Source organism: Cyprinodon tularosa, unplaced genomic scaffold (genome assembly GCF_016077235.1).
Source record: "Cyprinodon tularosa strain WSP-4 unplaced genomic scaffold, ASM1607723v1 ctg202, whole genome shotgun sequence".
NCBI classification, from domain to species: Eukaryota; Metazoa; Chordata; class Actinopteri; order Cyprinodontiformes; family Cyprinodontidae; genus Cyprinodon; species Cyprinodon tularosa.
The window spans coordinates 890801-908896 of NW_024038744.1; the positions used below are offsets into that span (position 1 = coordinate 890801).

The 18096-nt window shown below is 36.2% G+C and overlaps 1 protein-coding gene across 4 annotated transcripts in view; it reads left to right on the forward strand.

Annotated features, from left to right (window-relative positions):
* The window catches only part of nalcn (sodium leak channel, non-selective), a 115491-nt gene that overhangs the window by 88058 nt on the left and 9337 nt on the right, over positions 1 to 18096 (forward strand). For 3 of the 4 annotated variants that reach the window (XM_038284807.1, XM_038284805.1, XM_038284808.1), the window contains 16 exons: positions 6029 to 6165; positions 7237 to 7378; positions 7849 to 7922; positions 10345 to 10446; positions 10522 to 10591; positions 10772 to 10863; positions 10980 to 11102; positions 11265 to 11321; positions 11584 to 11704; positions 11793 to 11924; positions 13113 to 13280; positions 13421 to 13525; positions 14406 to 14512; positions 14596 to 14716; positions 14816 to 14914; positions 15931 to 16024. In XM_038284807.1, coding sequence (XP_038140735.1) covers positions 6029 to 6165; positions 7237 to 7378; positions 7849 to 7922; positions 10345 to 10446; positions 10522 to 10591; positions 10772 to 10863; positions 10980 to 11102; positions 11265 to 11321; positions 11584 to 11704; positions 11793 to 11924; positions 13113 to 13280; positions 13421 to 13525; positions 14406 to 14512; positions 14596 to 14716; positions 14816 to 14914; positions 15931 to 16024 — 1744 coding nt within the window. The remainder of the gene's footprint in view (positions 1 to 6028; positions 6166 to 7236; positions 7379 to 7848; positions 7923 to 10344; positions 10447 to 10521; positions 10592 to 10771; positions 10864 to 10979; positions 11103 to 11264; positions 11322 to 11583; positions 11705 to 11792; positions 11925 to 13112; positions 13281 to 13420; positions 13526 to 14405; positions 14513 to 14595; positions 14717 to 14815; positions 14915 to 15930; positions 16025 to 18096) is intronic. The other variant, XM_038284806.1, reaches the window with a different exon arrangement.

Consider the following 18096-nt stretch of genomic DNA (forward strand, 5'->3'; position numbering starts at 1 on the left):
GCATGTAGCCCAAAAAGTTTCCATTTGATCTGCCCTTATTAAGGCTCTTTCTTCCACAATGTTTACTGTGTTCCCTACATACCCTGCAGCAAAAAGATCATCATGGACTTTTTATTGGTTTCTTTTAGCAGCTCAGCATTCTTTAATTCAATTCATTTTATTTATATAGTGCCATTCTTCCATAAAGGCTAGATTTTTGGAGTATTAGCTGCATGACTTAGAAATTCTTCCACCTTAGCTGCAGATCTCCACGGGTCTGCCTTACCCAGGTTTGTATGGAGGCTTTTATAGTCTGATTTTTACTGATAAAAAATATTGAATACAAATGTGCACCAAACTTTTTAGATTCAAACAGGCTTTTTCTTTGATTTAACGCTGTGTATTATGTATGCCTTTCTTCCATATGAAATACCAACACAAATACTTCTAGTTGTGTTGACTTTTGTACGTTAAAAATATAAAAAGGTTTAAAGGATGAAGAAGAAAAAAACACAAAATAAAAACCTAAAGCAAATTGATAAGTATATAAATCTTTTAAGGGTACTGTTAGGTAATCTCTACACATTACTTTGCTTATTGGAACTGTCCAACTATAGGCCATTTGTTACCGAATTTACATTTAATATTGATAAATTGTATGTATTGGCCCCTATTTAGCAGCTGAGCCTTTTCCATTGCAGTGTTTCACAGTTTCTCTATATCTTGTGGAAGCAAATTATTATCACTACAGGGTGGATGGGTAAACATTCATCAGTCAGTGGTAGAAAATAACATAATTTTCTCAAAATAGTTGAATTGTGTATGTTTAAATCTCCTGTATAGCATAACTTATCATTCAATAAAACTGGCATGCATCGATAAATAGTTGTTTATCAGTTAAATTTTTTTTGTATGCAACAAGTTGCATGTTTAAATATAAAGAATTGTTGATATTGAAGACAATAAGAACTTAAAACGGATGTTAATAAATTTAGACAGATTTGAGGGGGAAAAAAACAACATTGATCTAACAAGATATTTGTTGAAAATTAGAGGCTTTGGGAGAAAGATAGATGCAGTAAATATAAAAAAAAAATACTGCAAATGAAAAATAAAGCTTAGCGATGTTGAGAATTTCCTGATAAAAGGATTCTTTCTTTGAGTTTGCAGAGTCAATTATGACTTGTTGGAGGAGAGTAAATACTGTGTAATTAATCTGTTTGTGTAACTGTCTGTGTGGATTTACCTTCTCCTTCCAAGTGTAGAGGTACCATTTAAGATTAATGCCTCACTTTCTAGAACTTTCAGAAAGAGATCTGCTGCAAAACAAGTCTATAATTTAGCGTGAAATCTAATTTCAGTATGCTAGCAAAGGAGGAGCTGAAGCAAAGAGCATTTATAGTATAAAACTGAACACCATAAATTCCAGACACAATAGTGATGTGAGACTCAGTCCTGAAGAAATGGGTTGGTGAGGTGGGCTGCAGAAGGTTTTTGAGATAAACATATGTTTTTGTTTTTTTTCGTGTAATTGTCTTTTGAAGAAATCAGACCATACAGTTTATTTGTAACCATTATTTTTATGCTCTTGAGTTTATGGCTCAGAGTGTCCTTTCGATCGTCCTCATTTCTCTTCCCTGGATCCTTCTGTTCTGAGATTAGCATGTTAAATAATCCCTGATGCACATTATTTTTGTATGACACATCATACAATAATTAGCCTGAAGTATCCACACAAAATGCTCTCAGACATGCACTTAGAAAGGACATTGAAAAATAAATATAACTTAGTTTTATTCTGAAACATTTGATCAAAGCTACCGACGATAAACCCATCCATCCAATGTTCTATGTCAGCTTAATCCTTGCATTTTTGTGGCTCTTTGATGTCAGCTTTCAGCAATCAAAGCAGCTAAAACCTTTTATTGGTTAGTATATTATTTTAATGTGTCATATATATATATATATATATATATATATATATATATATATATATATATATATATATATATATATATATATATATATATATATATATATGAACAGTCTACATACTTCATAGAACTACTGCTTATATTGTGGCTTCTTTTTTGACATCCTATGTAAACTGATGTTCCAGACAAGGCTCCATTTTTGTACATAGTGACCAAGGATTTGAATCATATAGAAGTACGAATTTCTCTTACATTAGAAATTGGAACATTTTATAACCTTTATTTCTAAAAATAAAAAACTAAAAACTTCTAAAAGAAAAATTGACTTGGGGCCAGACTGCAGGGCAGCACAGAAGCGCTGATTATGGCACCACAGGAGAAGATCATGAGCTCCAGAGCAATAAAAGCCGAGATCTCCAAAACTACGCAAGATCCCAAGTGCATGCACCATCTCACAGCAGGATGTAAGATAGTGGCAGGAATGGAATACATGGAAATTCACAACCGTGTAGCTGATATAATGTACAGAAACATCTGTGCAGAGTACAAACCAGAAACCCCAAGGTCAAAATGAGAGCCACCTCCCAGGGTGGTGGAGAAAGACAGAGCTAAGGTACTGTGGGATTTCCAGATAAAAACAGACTAAATATTTGTGGGCACACAACAGAGATGGCAAAAGTACTCACTTTCCGTACTTGAGTAAAAGTACAGATACTTGTGTTAAAAAATACTCTGGTAAAAGTGGAAGCACTGATTAAACTTCTTTACTCAAGTAAAAGTAACAAAGTACAGGCTTGTAAATTTACTTAAAGTATAAAAGTAAAAGTAGAAACCACTTTTTTCATGCCGTTGCCTACATTTTAAATGGATGTCTGCCAATAGGACTAGATCTCCATTGTGTTCATTTTCAATCATCTCGTCATCCATACTACTATGCTAACGCCACCGCCACCAAGCTGCAATGATTTGCCGCAAATGAATACCGCCGAATCTGTCGATTCATCTTGTAGTGGTGCGTCAAATGCAACGTAGATTCCCATCCAATTAGATTGAATTTGGTATTGATGACGAGAAAAATAATAACGGTAACTCCATTGAAATGATTCAAAACTAAAGTAACGAGACAATTTTTTAAAATGTAAGGAGTAGAAAGTACAGATATTTGTGTAAAAATATAAGGAGTAGAAGTAAAAAGTCGCCATAAAAATAAGTAGTAAAGTAAAGTAAAAATATCAGAAAAATCTACTTGAGTACAGTAACGAAGTATTTGTACTTCGTTACTTCCCATCTCTGGCACACAACTAGATATTGTGATCATTGGTAAGCTGTACAGGACAGCCATAGTGATCCATGTGACCATACCAAATGATAGAAACATCAGGAGGAAGGAACATAGGAAATTGGAGAAGTCCTAAGGAGATCAGGGAAGAACTAGAGACCCTGGAAGGTAAAGGCAAATGTATTGCCCATGGTCATCGGAACGGTCAGTTACCCCCAGATACATGGAGAAACATCAGAGATCTCAGTCCAGAAATGCTCAGTTCTAGGGGCAGCTGAGATACTGTGATTAATTATTATATGTCTATATTACCTTTGTATTTATTTTTAACTTTTTTAACATTTACAAACCAAAAGGTGGGGCATGCACAATTATTCAGCCCCGTTGAGCACATTATAAATATATTATTTATTGTTTTTTGTAAAACATTTGCAAAATTTCCTGATGTCTCAATAATAGGTCAGTGTCATGGTTTGGGGGAAATGATACAGATGTTATGTGCAGCAACTTCCTTTGGCAACAATTGATTTATGGCCCCACAAAGCAGCTTTTGGGCTGTAGTGAGCTGATTAACCTGCAAAACACATGGCTTTTGAGATCAGTCACATGACTCTGAATGTGAGCACAGATTATATCAGCTAATAAGTCTATCACGAATGTATGTCTTCGTACTGAACAACATGTCACTTGGGTCTTAACATGGTTTTTCTGAGATGCATAGAAGATGCATAGAGATCAAATTTCTGAGATGCATAGAAGACGAATGTGCAGATTTTGATGCACAGATTTTTTATCCAATCTCAGTACATTGAGGTGAATTCATAGTGTTCTTCAGCACATAGCTATGTTATATTAACTTCAGCATTAATGTCACCATCTCAGTTTTTATAATTTGTTCATTAATGTACTGACTATCTGAAAACTTTTCTTGAGTTTTAGCTTGAGTATGCTTCAAATAGATAACTACTATATGATTCAATTAATAAGAAATTATTTCAGACAACAATAAATTAATCAATCAAATACACTCAAGAGAGACCAGTTAATATCAACCTAACCAAACACCAATTTCCAAACTAACTACATTTACCTGAACATAAATAGAAACAAAAACCCTCCACAAAATAAACCTGTCGGCATATACAGACAGAGAATTGACATCCATTAATTTAAATTGAAAAGGGGTATGAAGAAGAAAAACTTACTTTTCATACTCCCTCTCTAATTGCACTTAAATTACCTTAAAGCAGTCCTGTTATACTTCTATGTTTTCTATCCAATATTCACACTCACAAAAATTATATATATACATATATATACAATTATATATCTACACACACACATGCACATATATATATATATATATATATATATATATATATATATATATATATACCGGTGTGTATATATATATATATATATATATATATATATATATATATATATATATGTATGTGTTTATATACATCTGCATACATACATGTAAACGAACACATACATACCTACACAAACATGCCAGGCCAAAATCGACATTTACACCCTTGTACATCGGCACTCAGCGTACTGTGAAACGTATGAAACGGAATGAACAAAAAAAATCTGTGAAATGGATTTCCTTTGTCCACTCGTTGGATCTTGAACAATTTCAAATTTAAGACCGATTTTTCATCTTTTTTTTTTGTTTTTTTATACAGTGCCCTGTGAGTAAATACATTTGCATAACCTGTTGATTTTTATGTGAACCTACAGTAACGATATGGTTCCATTTTTGGCAATTTTCAGTAAGTGTTGTTTCTGCCGCCTTTTTCGTATACCATGCCCATATCTCTGCAGCCAGAATATGGACAGGGAGCTTAGGCAGGCAGATGCTGCTGTATAATTCCATCTTCACAGTGTGCCACTCACCCACTCAGGGCAGAAAAGAAGCTCCCACATTTTGTCTGCAAGAAGCAGGAATCAGATAGACAGATCTTCATTTACTCCTTAATGCCTCTCCTTCCACTTACAGTTGTACTCCAACCTCGTTCTGTACCTTTAAATCAAATAAGCGCAGAGAAATGCTTCCATGCACGGACATTTTTTATACTGATTTTTTTATTTTACCTTTAGACATTCATTAAGTAAACATATTATTTTCCTGATAGCTTTTCTAAATGATATGCCGCCAATCACTATTGATCCAAGTTCAGTTCATTGCAGGCCTAATCAGCAGTGCATCGTAGGTTATCTTCAGACACCCGGACAGGGAACACCTGGAAGGGAATTTCAATCAGCTTATGCCATACGTAATTAAATAGAAATAATTGGTTTCATTCCCATTGTCATCCTTTTATTCCACTATTGTGTGCCAGGTGCACACTCACATTATTCTGTCGCTTCCTTTTCTGTTTCTGTCTCCATTAACCATTCCAAAGTAATCTTTCTTTTTTTCTTTTGTTGCCATCTTCCCCCTATTATGAAAAGTAAGTGGAGCCACATCCTCAGTGTGGTTGTCTGTATTCTATGTGATGTCTGTGTTGTAAGTAAGTGTGTTGCTGCCATCATCAGGCCGAAAAATAAAGCTGCACCTTGAAACCTGAGAGAAAATATATTCCCCAGACTTAGTTTTCTTTTTTTATTTAATTATGTGCACCAAGGGTAACTAAAAGTTTTCCAAACCCCAAACATTCCTGCTGTCTACGGTCTGATTTTGTCCCTTTTTCCCTTGAATCATGTTGAAATACTCTCTTCCTCACAGTGGTTGCATCATCAAGGTTGATTTCACCATTTTCCAAAAGCTTTTCATGCTGTTCTGCTCCGAGTGTGAAATGAATCCCCTTATTCTTTCCTCCATCAGCTGAAGCAAAGCGAAGCCAACGCAGACACCAAAGAGAAGCTCCCTTTACGACTCAGGATTTTTGAAAAGTTCCCCAACCGGCCTCAGATGGTGAAGATCTCAAAGCTCCCATCTGATTTCACAGTGCCCAGAATCAGGTATGCAATTGCAGGCAGAGATACAGTGTCTTAGAAAAAAATCTTACATTTTTCACATTATCTTTTTAGAAACGAAAGCTTTGTAATCATTTATCAGGGTTTTATGTCAATAAACACCAATCAGTGCTGCATAATTGAGAAATCATGAAATGAAAAATCATTTAGTGGTTTGCAACATTCTTTTTAAAGAAAATGTGTGATATGGATTTACATTCTCCCTGTTAGCTCTGATACCCTTAGGCTAAAACTAGTTAAAAGATTGCTCAGCCTGTTGGTAAATCGAGTACAAAACAACTCATTACTGATCTCAGAGGTTTGTAAGAGAACATTCATGAAAAACAGCATCATGAGGAAAAAGGGACCCAGGAAGCGATCAAACAGTTTTGGAAACATTTTAAGCTTAGTAATGTGATACAACAGTATCTTAAGCTTATTGGTTAAAAGAAAAAAAGCCTTTGCATGGCACTGCAGCTGCAATGAATGTCGCTTCATCCCACGTCATTGCACACTTGTTTCTGGAAATAACTAAATAAACAAAGATGTTACTGCTTTGCTTAAATACTACACATCAAAGGGACCATCTATATTATAATTTCTCTTTTACAGCCATTACTAAATTCATTTATCAATCAGAAACATAACAAAATACAGCCACCTTTTGCTCATTAAATACTGTAATAATATCACATTATATGCCTGCTTTAAGACATAAGAAAAAAGATGAGAAAATGTTTCACATGTTCTGCATGCAGATTGAAGCTAAAATCACTGTATCAAGACCTATTTTTCATTCAGCAAGAGAGCTGAATTCCACCCAGTGCAGCAGACTTGTAATAAGTTTTAATATTAAGTTAGTGATTAGTGCACAGTGGGGTTATTTTGCTCCATAAAGCTCAGACCTATACATTGGGCTTTTACAAGAACAGCTCCCACTGATGCATTGTGCAGCTGGATTTACTCCTGTGCAGTTTAGTTTTTTTAAATACATTTGTGTACATTGTCTTTCTATGTCTATCTATGTGGTTGTCTTGAAATAAAATTCACTCTTATTGTGTTTGTTGTGCGTTCTAGAGAGAGTTTCATGAAGCAGTTTATTGATCGTCAGCAGCAGGATACCAGCTGTTTGTTCCGCCGTCTCCCCTCGGCTTCATCCTCCTCGTGTGACCACTCCAAACGCTCGGCCATCGAAGACAACAAGTATATTGACCAAAAGGTAGATACGAGTGCTGCATCTAATCACACATCACGTCCTCCTCTGTTTTTGCTTTCTTTCTCTTTAACACCTTTGCAGAATACCCTAGAGACCAAAGCTCTGTCTTCAGACGATGAATAATAATTTGGGGTTTCTATGAAGTCTAAAACAGTATTGGTTGGATTTTGATTTTCTTCAGTTCTGAAAAACTCTGAATAACATAAATGGCGTAAAAAAATGTCTTAAATTGTTTCACCAATGATTATTTTATCCATCCATCCATCCATCCATCCATCCATCCATCCATCCATCCATCCATTGTGATCCATAGAAGTGTGTAAACTAACCCCATATTATATCTTGGAATGAATTCAACAAAATGTAATAATTCTGCACTATGTCTGCAGCTTTGTTTACTGCGTTGTTTTAATATAGTTAATCACATATGAACAAGCTTGCAGGTCTTGTCTGCTCACAATTTGTTCTCTTAGCTTCGCAGATCAATTTTTAGCATTCGAGCCCGCAACCTTCTGGAGAAAGAGACGACGATTAATAAAATCCTACGGTAAGAAATACAGTTTCTACCACAGTAGGTGGAAGATTTGGGGATCTTATGTTTTGCTTTGATATGATAGACTGTGACTCTTACGCAAAATGTATTTGCAGTATTGGAGTATATGAAATAGATGGGCTTTAGTCGGGAAAAAAAAAAAGTTCTACCCCACAATTCTGTTTGAATATTGAACTAAAAAGATTTGCCTCTGAATAGCCTTAAAGAAGTGTAATTTAAAGCATATATATTTGTACTGTGCATTGTTACAGGATCAATACAAAGCAGTTGACTGTTTTCTTTTGAGAACCATGTGCAGGTGGAACTTTTGTATTTTTTTCTTTTCTGACAAATGGAACAAAAGCCTTTGTGTTTGATTTTTTTAAGGAAACACGCTTGATGAGTACAGGTGCCTGTATGAGTTTAGGTGCTAACAGACCTTGGAAGTATGGAAGACATGTCAAGCATTCTTTCATTAAGGCACATTCATTATGATTATTCATTATGCCAATCATTAAAATATCTTAAGTTAACACTACATATTACATCAAATTCTTTTGTTAATCCTTAAAACCTTCTTAAAATCCTCAGAAAAACAAATATTGTATCTGAATGAGGCTTGATGATGTGATGATTCTGGTTTGATTATTAAGATTTATTCTAACATGCTGTCCCAGTTCAGTCAAGAGCCGCAAAGATTAATCCAGTGGCACTTCACAGCACAGATGGCTTATGACACAAAGCACATCCTGAGCTCTGTTTTGAAAGAATAGGTTTTAAAAATTTCAAATTTTTTCACTTGACCAGAAGAAAGCTGATAATTATTTGTAAGAGCAAAATGGCAAGAGCAGTTGAAAAAGTCCAAGGATGGAGGGTGCACACAGGAAATAATTAGTTACCCAGGGTTGAAATTAATCTTTATTTCTAATTCTCTGTACTTTCATTTAAATTAATGGTCAGCCATGCTTAAAAAAAAAGAAAAGATTTTACATGTATTTTTGTTTAGATTCTAAAATTATGTCTATGATGCCCCACAAAAATAGTCTCCAATGTGAAAGATTGCTCATTACTTTCTTTCCGGACTGATAATGTAGAAACATCAGACATACTGTAGCTTTGTCACACCAGGAGTGCCACTTGTGGATGTTTCTCTCATTTTTTTTACACACAGAAACACCTACACACTCAGTGCCACTTCAATCTACTGTCGCAAAGAACTAAAATGATAATTTGCTGTTCAGCATGGCAGAGACGGCACTAAGTGGAGATTAGATGGCAAATACTGTGTCCAGTCTGCACCTCCCTCCCCACCGCCCCAATGTTCTGTCTGTCTGAGAGACGGACAGCAGATCAGGAGTCATAACACGTTCTGTCTGGCTCGCCACCTTCCACACAAGCCTGCAATTAGGCCCGAATACCAACATATGCAAACTCACACTCTCCAGCAGAAGCAGCAATTCAGCCACACTTTTGATCAATAAACAAGGAATCTCTCCGCTCACTATAAATAAAATAGTGTCAGTCTCTGAAAGTGAGCTTTCTTTTGGCTTTTTTAAATAATTGAAGCTCTTTTTCTCAACAACACAAAAACAAACTGCCACTTACCTTATGGGCCCAGAAAAATATAAAGTAGCTTTATAGTTTTCGGATGACTTTATCTATATTATATTTCCTTAAATCACAGTTACAAACCTTTATGTACATTTTGGTGATTGTCTGGGATAGAACAAATATAATCAAGCCATAGGTGCATTTCTTCCATGTCCTGAACTAAACATTATTTCTCCATAACTTTTTATTGTTTATTTTATTTTTTATACAGCTCAGACCTGCCACTTCAGATTGTGTAAAAAATGTAAAGTCGAAGCGTCTGTAAGCGCATTCATTTATATATCTGAGCATACGTGCTTTAAAATATGCTAATTGTATTGTTAAACATTCTTTAAAAAGTTTCGATGAGAATATTGGATGTTAGATTTTTAGGATAACCCATATAAACTTTCCTTAATCCTAAAAAAGTTTACTGCAGTGAACATGCAGCTTAAATCACAATCTTCTTTCTTGATTTCCACCTTCTTACTGCAGCTCCCTCTATAGTACTGTATCACTACATAACCACTGGAAAGCACTATGAGGCTGCCACTACTGTGGTTCACCATAGGGGTTGTGTTCTCACACATGGACTGGTTTCTTATAGAGACATTAAAGGAAAGGTTTCGTGTTGCAAATCCATATTATTCTGTTCAGAGTATAAATATTTTTAAAGTTAGTTAGTTAAAGTTGAGCTTTAACACATTTGAGGTTAATGCTTTTTCAAGGCAATGTGCAATGAAAAAAAGCAGTTGATCAGGAAATCTGAGCAGTTCAAGGTGTTTTGATGCATTTTTCAGCCACCATTTGATTTATATACAAGTGAATCCTTGTGTCTCTTTCCCAGGGCTTGTACCAGGCAGCGGATGTTAAGCGGGTCCTTTGAAGGCCAGCCAGCCAAAGAGCGCTCAATACTCAGTGTGCAGCACCACATACGACAAGAGCGCAGGTCTGGCACACGTACATACGCAAGCACACTGCATAAAGCATAAATGCTCCTAATCTCTCCTTATTGTTTCTGCAGATCTCTACGACATGGTTCCACCAGTCAGAGGATCAGCCGGGGGAAGTCACTGGAAACGCTCACCCAGGATGTAAGCACAAAATTACATCCTATTCTTTTTTTTCTTTTTAGCATCTCACAAAGGCTCTTCATGGATAAAGCCATGTTAGTGTTTGCTTGCAAGCAAAATTGTAGGCACAAATATAGTAAGTTTGTTGTTTTTAACTATGTAAAATCAAAGAAATAAGGTGTTTTACCCTGTTTTTCCCAGCATTCCAGTACAGTGCGCTACCGTAATGCCCAGAGGGAGGACAGTGAGATCAAGATGATTCAAGAAAAGAAAGAACAGGCAGAAATGAAAAGGTATTTGCAGTAGAAAAGATTCCTTTCAGTGAAATTACAAACTTCTTTATGGTGGTTTCTCTTTATTCCTTTACGTTTATATGCTTGCCCTTTAATCCCTGTGCTTATCTGTACAGAAAAGTTCAAGAGGAGGAGCTGAGGGAGAACCATCCTTACTTTGATAAGCCTCTCTTTATTGTGGGCCGGGAGCATCGCTTCAGGAACTTCTGCAGAGTGATTGTTCGGGCTCGCTTCAATGCGTAAGATTTGTCCAAAATATACTTTTTTGTCTGTTTCCAGTTTTATTTGGAAAGAAATCAGTTCTTATATTTCGCATTATATTTACATTGAATAATGAAAAATGATGTAGCCCTCCTTATGTATTGTAAAACCACATTTTTTTTATGTTCTTTAATACTTAGATCAAAAACTGACCCAATAACAGGAGCAGTGAAGAACACCAAATACCACCAGCTCTAGTAAGTGTGCTGATATTGTTTGTCTGCGTTTTTTATATATATATATATATATATATATATATATATATATATATATATATATATATATATATATATATATATATATCTATATTGGCCTTCAGGGCTGCTGTAGATTTGGTGTTTCCAACATATTCAATGTTTTAATCACATGCTAATAGGTTAACTGTAAGGTAGGTAGAATTTATTTTATTTTTTTTTTCAACTGGCTCATATAGTTCTACTAATGTGTTTGTCCTCAAAGTGATCTTCTGGGCTTAGTCACCTATCTGGACTGGGTGATGATTGTGGTGACCATCTGTTCTTGCATCTCCATGATGTTTGAATCACCATTTACCAGGGTTATGCACGTCCCAACTCTGCAGGTATTCTAATCCAGATGGTGTGTCGGCCACATTTACTGAGAAAAGGATTCATTAAAACAGATGTTGCTCTAATTATTGTCTGTTTCAGATTGGGGAGTATGTGTTTGTGATATTTATGAGCATTGAGCTTAACCTAAAGATCATGGCGGATGGGCTGTTCTTTACCCCCACGGCCGTCATCAGGGACTTCGGAGGGGTGATGGACATCTTCATCTATCTTGTAAGAAGTTCCATCTTAGAAAAGTTACATTAACTATCGCAAGAAATTACTTTACAATACATAAAGTTTTTTTTATATAAAACTAGCAGACAATGAAAATATTGTTACCCTCTCTGCTTTGGGTGTTTGAAATGTTTATGAACCAAAAACAGTAAAACAAACTCATGGCATTGTATAAGTTTTCCCCTCGGCTCAAAATTGTACTTCTGTCATTATTTAGCATCTTCATCTCCTCATAGATTTGAACTTTAAGTTCTTGAACAACTTAAAAGGGTTTTATAAATCAGATTTCTTGTCAGCAAGTGTGTTGTTTCTCAGCCAGAGGGATAAAAGTGTTGTTGAAATAAAATGAGTCATCTTGAAAAGCAATTAGCTGTAATTTAGGACGTTTTAAAGCTGAAAAGCAGACTGGATGACTGGGCTTAATGCTTTTGTGTTTGAAATATATTTCTGCTCCAACTTCAGTAGCAGACATTAAAAAAAATGCTGAATTTCTGTTTCAAAGTGTAACTGATTACAAATCAAAGTACATTAATGTAAGCAGCACACTTGCATGACTTTTGATTGGTGTAGGAAGGAAACCAATTTGATTTAATATGTATGATTTGTTTGATTTGAAGAGATTAATTGGGTTTAAAATTTAGTTGATACATTTTCCAATGGTATATATATCCAACCTGCAAAGAAAAAGAAATATCCTCAAGTTGTAGTATTTCCAGCATTAATATTTTCAGATTTGTAGAACATCCTGAAACTTAAACTTGTTCTTAAGGTAAATCTAATAATTTGGAAATTTGACTTTGAAAAAGTCTGAAATTTATGGATTAAGACTTGTCATTCCATTGACAACCTTTTTTGACCAAATGGTATTTTGTTTGTTAGTAACATTAGAAACCATCATACAATCACACAAATAATTGCACAGATAAGTGATAAGACAGCAGAATAAATGAGAAATGCAAAAGGTTAAAAAGAGATTGATTTAAAGCTTGCTTAGGACTACAACTGTTTAGCTATGCTGACATTTCCCGATCCAGTAATGACATGTAACCAATTGGTTTACACCCTTATTTTTACCATCTACATCTAGCCTCTTTTTTTAAAATCCCAGTTAAGCAAATTAGAAAGTATAAAATAGCATAAAGTTTGTTAAACTCCTCTATCTGCTTTGCTTTGCTCTGACTGGAGGTGAGTTTGATCTTTCTCTGCTGGCTCCCCACCGACGTCCCTCCTGAGTCCGGAGCTCAGCTGCTGATGATGCTGCGCTGCCTCCGTCCGCTCAGGATCTTCAAGCTGGTTCCTCAGATGAGAAAGGTTGTGCGGGAGGTTCTTAAAGGATTCAAGGAGATTTTCCTGGTTAGTGGTCAAGTACATCTGTTGAAAACAGGACTTTATTTGTTTTTTTCTCTTTAAATCTTCAGTATACAGTGGCTTGATGGGCAATGTGCATTATGTTCAGCTGTCTGCCTTACATTTTTTTGTTAACTCTCCTCCAGGTTTCTATTCTGCTCCTCACGCTGATGCTGGTGTTTGCAAGCTTTGGAGTTCAGCTGTTTGCTGGAAAGCTAGCCAAATGCAACGACCCACGAATCCTCAAACGGGTACTGAAAGAAACATGATCTCCTTATAAACCTTACCTTTCCTGCCCCACACTTCCTGTGCAGAAACTCTGTCTGAATGACTAAATATTGTTCCCTCCAGTTAAATCCAGCCCTTCTGCTGTATCTGTCCTAATACCAAAAAAAGTCGCAACGCTTTCCTTTAATTTTTTTTATTATTTTCTTATCTTATGCTGACTTTATTCTATAATTCTTAAAGAGGCTTTTTTTTTTAAATATAATTACCATTTAGCTTACTGTTTATAGGCTTACTAAGGCTCACTATGATTAACAAATAAATAATAAACTGTAATCATCTGTTTGCTATAATTGTTCATATATCAATATTTCCATGTGGGTATGGAGAATTATCACTTTAAAGTAGAATATTCCACTGTACAGTGATTTTATCACACAATTACAGCATGCTCATTATTAGAGTATAGAGGACAAGAGTATTAAGATGTAGCATTTATATATATATATTGCTATCAGTAAACTTTTTTTTTAATTAGCAAGTTTGCATTTTCCCCATTTAAATGACAACTCTAACCCTATAAAACTATTTTCTTCCTCTAAATCCATACCTTGACCATATACTATATTATCTTTTGCATATTTCTTTCTATTTGTTAATAAAATACAGTTGTTAAAATAAATCATTCAACTAATATATGTATATGAACTTGGAATTCCTTTATTTTAATTTGAAAACTATTACCTCTGTAGAGGATTTTTTTATCTTTCTTTTCATAAAGGTTTCATAAATTTAAATGTCAATCATCAGGTCACAGCCTAAAGAAAACTAAAAATCTGTAGCAGCCAGTGTTTGTGTTTCACTTCATTTTTTTCCCTTTTTGTTCACCTGTGTGATGGTACACAGGAGGATTGCCATGGTATCTTCCGGATAAATGTCAGTGTTTCCAGAAACCTCAACCTGAAGCTGAAGGCCGAGGAGAAGAAACCAGGTTTCTGGGTACCAAGAGTTTGGTAGGACTTGTATTAGATATTCTTTCATATAAAGTCACTTTGCAGAGCTACTGGATGTATAATCAAATCTTCTCATGCTCCAGGGCCAACCCACGAAATTTTAATTTCGACAACGTAGGCAATGCTATGTTGGCTCTCTTTGAAGTCTTGTCCCTCAAAGGCTGGGTAGAGGTCCGAGATGTCATCATTCACCGTGTTGGGCCGGTAATAATCTTTCTTCAATCTTCAGCTTTTTCCTTTTTTTTCTATATTTAACTGAAAGATCTCTACTTGCCTTTAATCTGTACCCCTCTGTCTCTGCAGATACATGGCATCTACATCCATGTCTTTGTATTTCTGGGTTGCATGATCGGCCTGACGCTATTCGTTGGAGTTGTCATAGCAAACTTCAATGAGAATAAAGTAAATGCAACGTATATAAATATGTACGATTATGGAGCAATTGCTGCCAGTATAGTGGCTAGGGTTGGGAATTGAAAAGATTTTCACGATTCCGATTCCCTTTTCGATTCTATGAAACGATTCGATTCTTTATCGATTCTTTTTTCGATTCCAATTTGGGGAAAAAAGGAGAACAAACAGTTTGATTATCAGCATCAACTTTGTTTACTTAACTATTGCACAATCTTACAAACTCAACAAGATCAAGATGTCCACAGGAAATGTGAAACTGGAGTAATATCTGTGTTTAAATGAAAAATGAATACAAGAACAAACTTAATAACCAACAAGGTCTAATAACAAATGATGGGATAATAACCTATTTTAAATAACAAAAAATACTAATTATAAAACAGTAGTAGGGAAAATTAACAGTTCTTTGCAGAAAGATGAGCATATCTGCTTTTTCTGGAAGGATACAGGATCTTTCAGGGCTTATGGTGTGTCCAGCCGTGGAGAACACCCTCTCAGATGGGATGGAGGAAGCCTGCACACAGAGGTAGTTTTCAGCCAGTCCAGATAGCAAGGGCAGCGTATCTTGCTTGTTCCACCACCACAGTGTGGCGCTATCCCTGCAGGGGATGGAGGGCAAGCTTTTACAGAGCTGGATTTCCTGATCTACCCTCTGGGCTAAGGAAAGACGGGGCTTTGATTCACAAAGTGACCGCAGCTCATTGTCTTCCTCCTCGAATAGTTCTTCCAACTTGCGTAACTTGCGTAAGTTGCGTAACTTACGTAAAAAACGTGACGTAAGTCGTGCTCCCCAGAGCCGGCGCTCTAGGCTCTGGTGCTGCGGGAATCGAAAAAAGAATCATTCAGCGAGCTGCCAAACGATGCCATGGAATCGGAAAATACGGAACCGGTTCTTAACAGGAACCGGTTTTCGATTCCCATCCCTAATAGTGGCTGTGTTTTGCTCCTCAGACCATCAAATACCTCCGCTTTATTATTTCAAATATTTTATCTCTGACTGTCAGGGTACTGCCCTCCTAACGGTGGACCAGAGGAGATGGGAGGATCTGAAGAGCCGATTGAAAATAGCCCAACCACTCCACCTGCCCCCCCGTCCAGGTAGATAGAATGAAGAGTACTAGAAAGCAAATATGAACATCATAGGCGTTGCAAATACCTACAGAGCTAAAGTATCAAGCTTAAAATTCTGTTCCATGATTCTGTATACTATGAGCATCTGCAGCACTAAATCATATTTAATAGTCCTTGTTTTTGGCTGTGGATCGGTGCCTTGAGGAAATAATTGTAACATTTAAATGATGACTAGCAACAGTAACATGACTGAATATGAGGCAGAACTAGCAAATGACTTAGACACTGCATGTCACACCCTTCTATGGAGGAATTAATCCCATTTTCACACCTCACTTCAATTAAACTCATCTCTCTGAGGTACGTCTGCTTATACAAAGAAACAGTTCAGTTTTCTTTTATGTGTGTCTAAATGTTAAGCATAGGGAAACACTCATTGATTGAGTTTCACCACAGAGTCGCACTGCTACCCTCGCTTATGTGACTCGAGTCATGGGAACAAGTTGAGGCGCCTTGGAGGCAGTGTGGGAAATTGCCTGTTAGTAAAGGCAGGGCTGAGAACTAACATGAAATCAATAGCTGTGGATTTAGTCAGCAGTGCAGCTTACCCCAGCTTTAACAACCGGACTGATCCACATCCAGAGGTGCTCACTCACCGCCGGCGAGCCATTACAGCACTGAGCTGCTCCACTACGTGATCATGCCTGCAAAATGGGTCTGTGGTCAGCATTTATACTTTACAGAAAGAGCTGGGCCTATTTGAAGGTGTGTTAAGTGTTGCATTTATATTGAAATAGCCGACTTGATTTAACACAGATCTCTGTTAGTAACACTTATTTTTTTGTCCTAATTGAATGATGAATTCATTCACAGTTAAATGCAAACAAAGTGTGAAATGAATTCTTTTTGAAACCTTGCATAGTTGACAGAAGATAGCTGCATCCAATCTATTATACCTCACTGTGATTGCCTCCAGTAAGATTGTAAAACTTGGCAAATATGCTTGTTAGATAGATGATGCCACTTAAAATTGTGTTTGACTGGTTGAAATTATTGCCCTAAAGCAAACATTAAAGCCTGACTGTGTCATTTACCAGATTTGGGTTAATTGTTAACAATATTTCCTGAAAAGACATTTATGAGCTTTCACCCATACGTCTCCGAATAAAAGTTTCAGAAAGCAGCATAACAGAAGTTTGTTCTTAATTTTGACTTAGGCAGTCCACACTCTACTTCCCAGAAGATGGCCAGAAATGCCACCTTGTGGCCAATATAGGATACTACACTAACAAAATGTGAGAAAAATAAAAATGCAAGGTGAAAGTATTTTAGATTCTGTAACCTGTTCATTTTTTGTCTTATCAATGTTAGATTTTTTTAACCTAATTTTTTTTTTTTTTTTTTTTTACAAAAACAACCAAACCTAAATCAAATCCAATGTTAACTTCAAGTCATCCCATAGATTATTTTTGAAATGTAAGTCTAACCTTTGACTTGGCCACTAAAACCTAAATATACTCTGATCAGAACCTTTCTATTTCAGCTCTGGGTGAGAGTTATGCTTCCTGTCAGGGTGGAAGGTGAAGCATCTTTTTGTAGGTTTTTTCAGCCTTAGGTTACAGTATGTCTTTACCAGCTCTGCACATTGGTATTCTGTGCCGTTACCAATTTTTAGATAGATGGTGAACATTGGCTCAGTGCGTTATTGAAGGTGGGGAAGCCTAGTGGTTAGGACATAGAGCTTGGAATCCAGAGGTTTTGAGCTTGAGCCCCAGTTCCACAGATTTCCACTCTGGGTCTCTTTGCAAGACCCTTAACCACACACTGCTCCACGGACCCCCCACGATGGCATGCAAGTTCTCCTCAAGGGATGGGTTAAATGCAGGAGTAAATTTCTCCAATGTGACATCAATTAAGGTCAATTATTATTTTTATACTGATCTACTTAGCGTCAACTATTCTACCATCTAAAACAAGCTTTCTGGTAATGTACACCATTGTGTAGCTTAACCAATCCTCTTGTCAACTCCAACTATCTTGAATTCAAATTAACACATCTCCTCTCCACTTTTCAATTAAGCCCGACTTTAAACCCAATA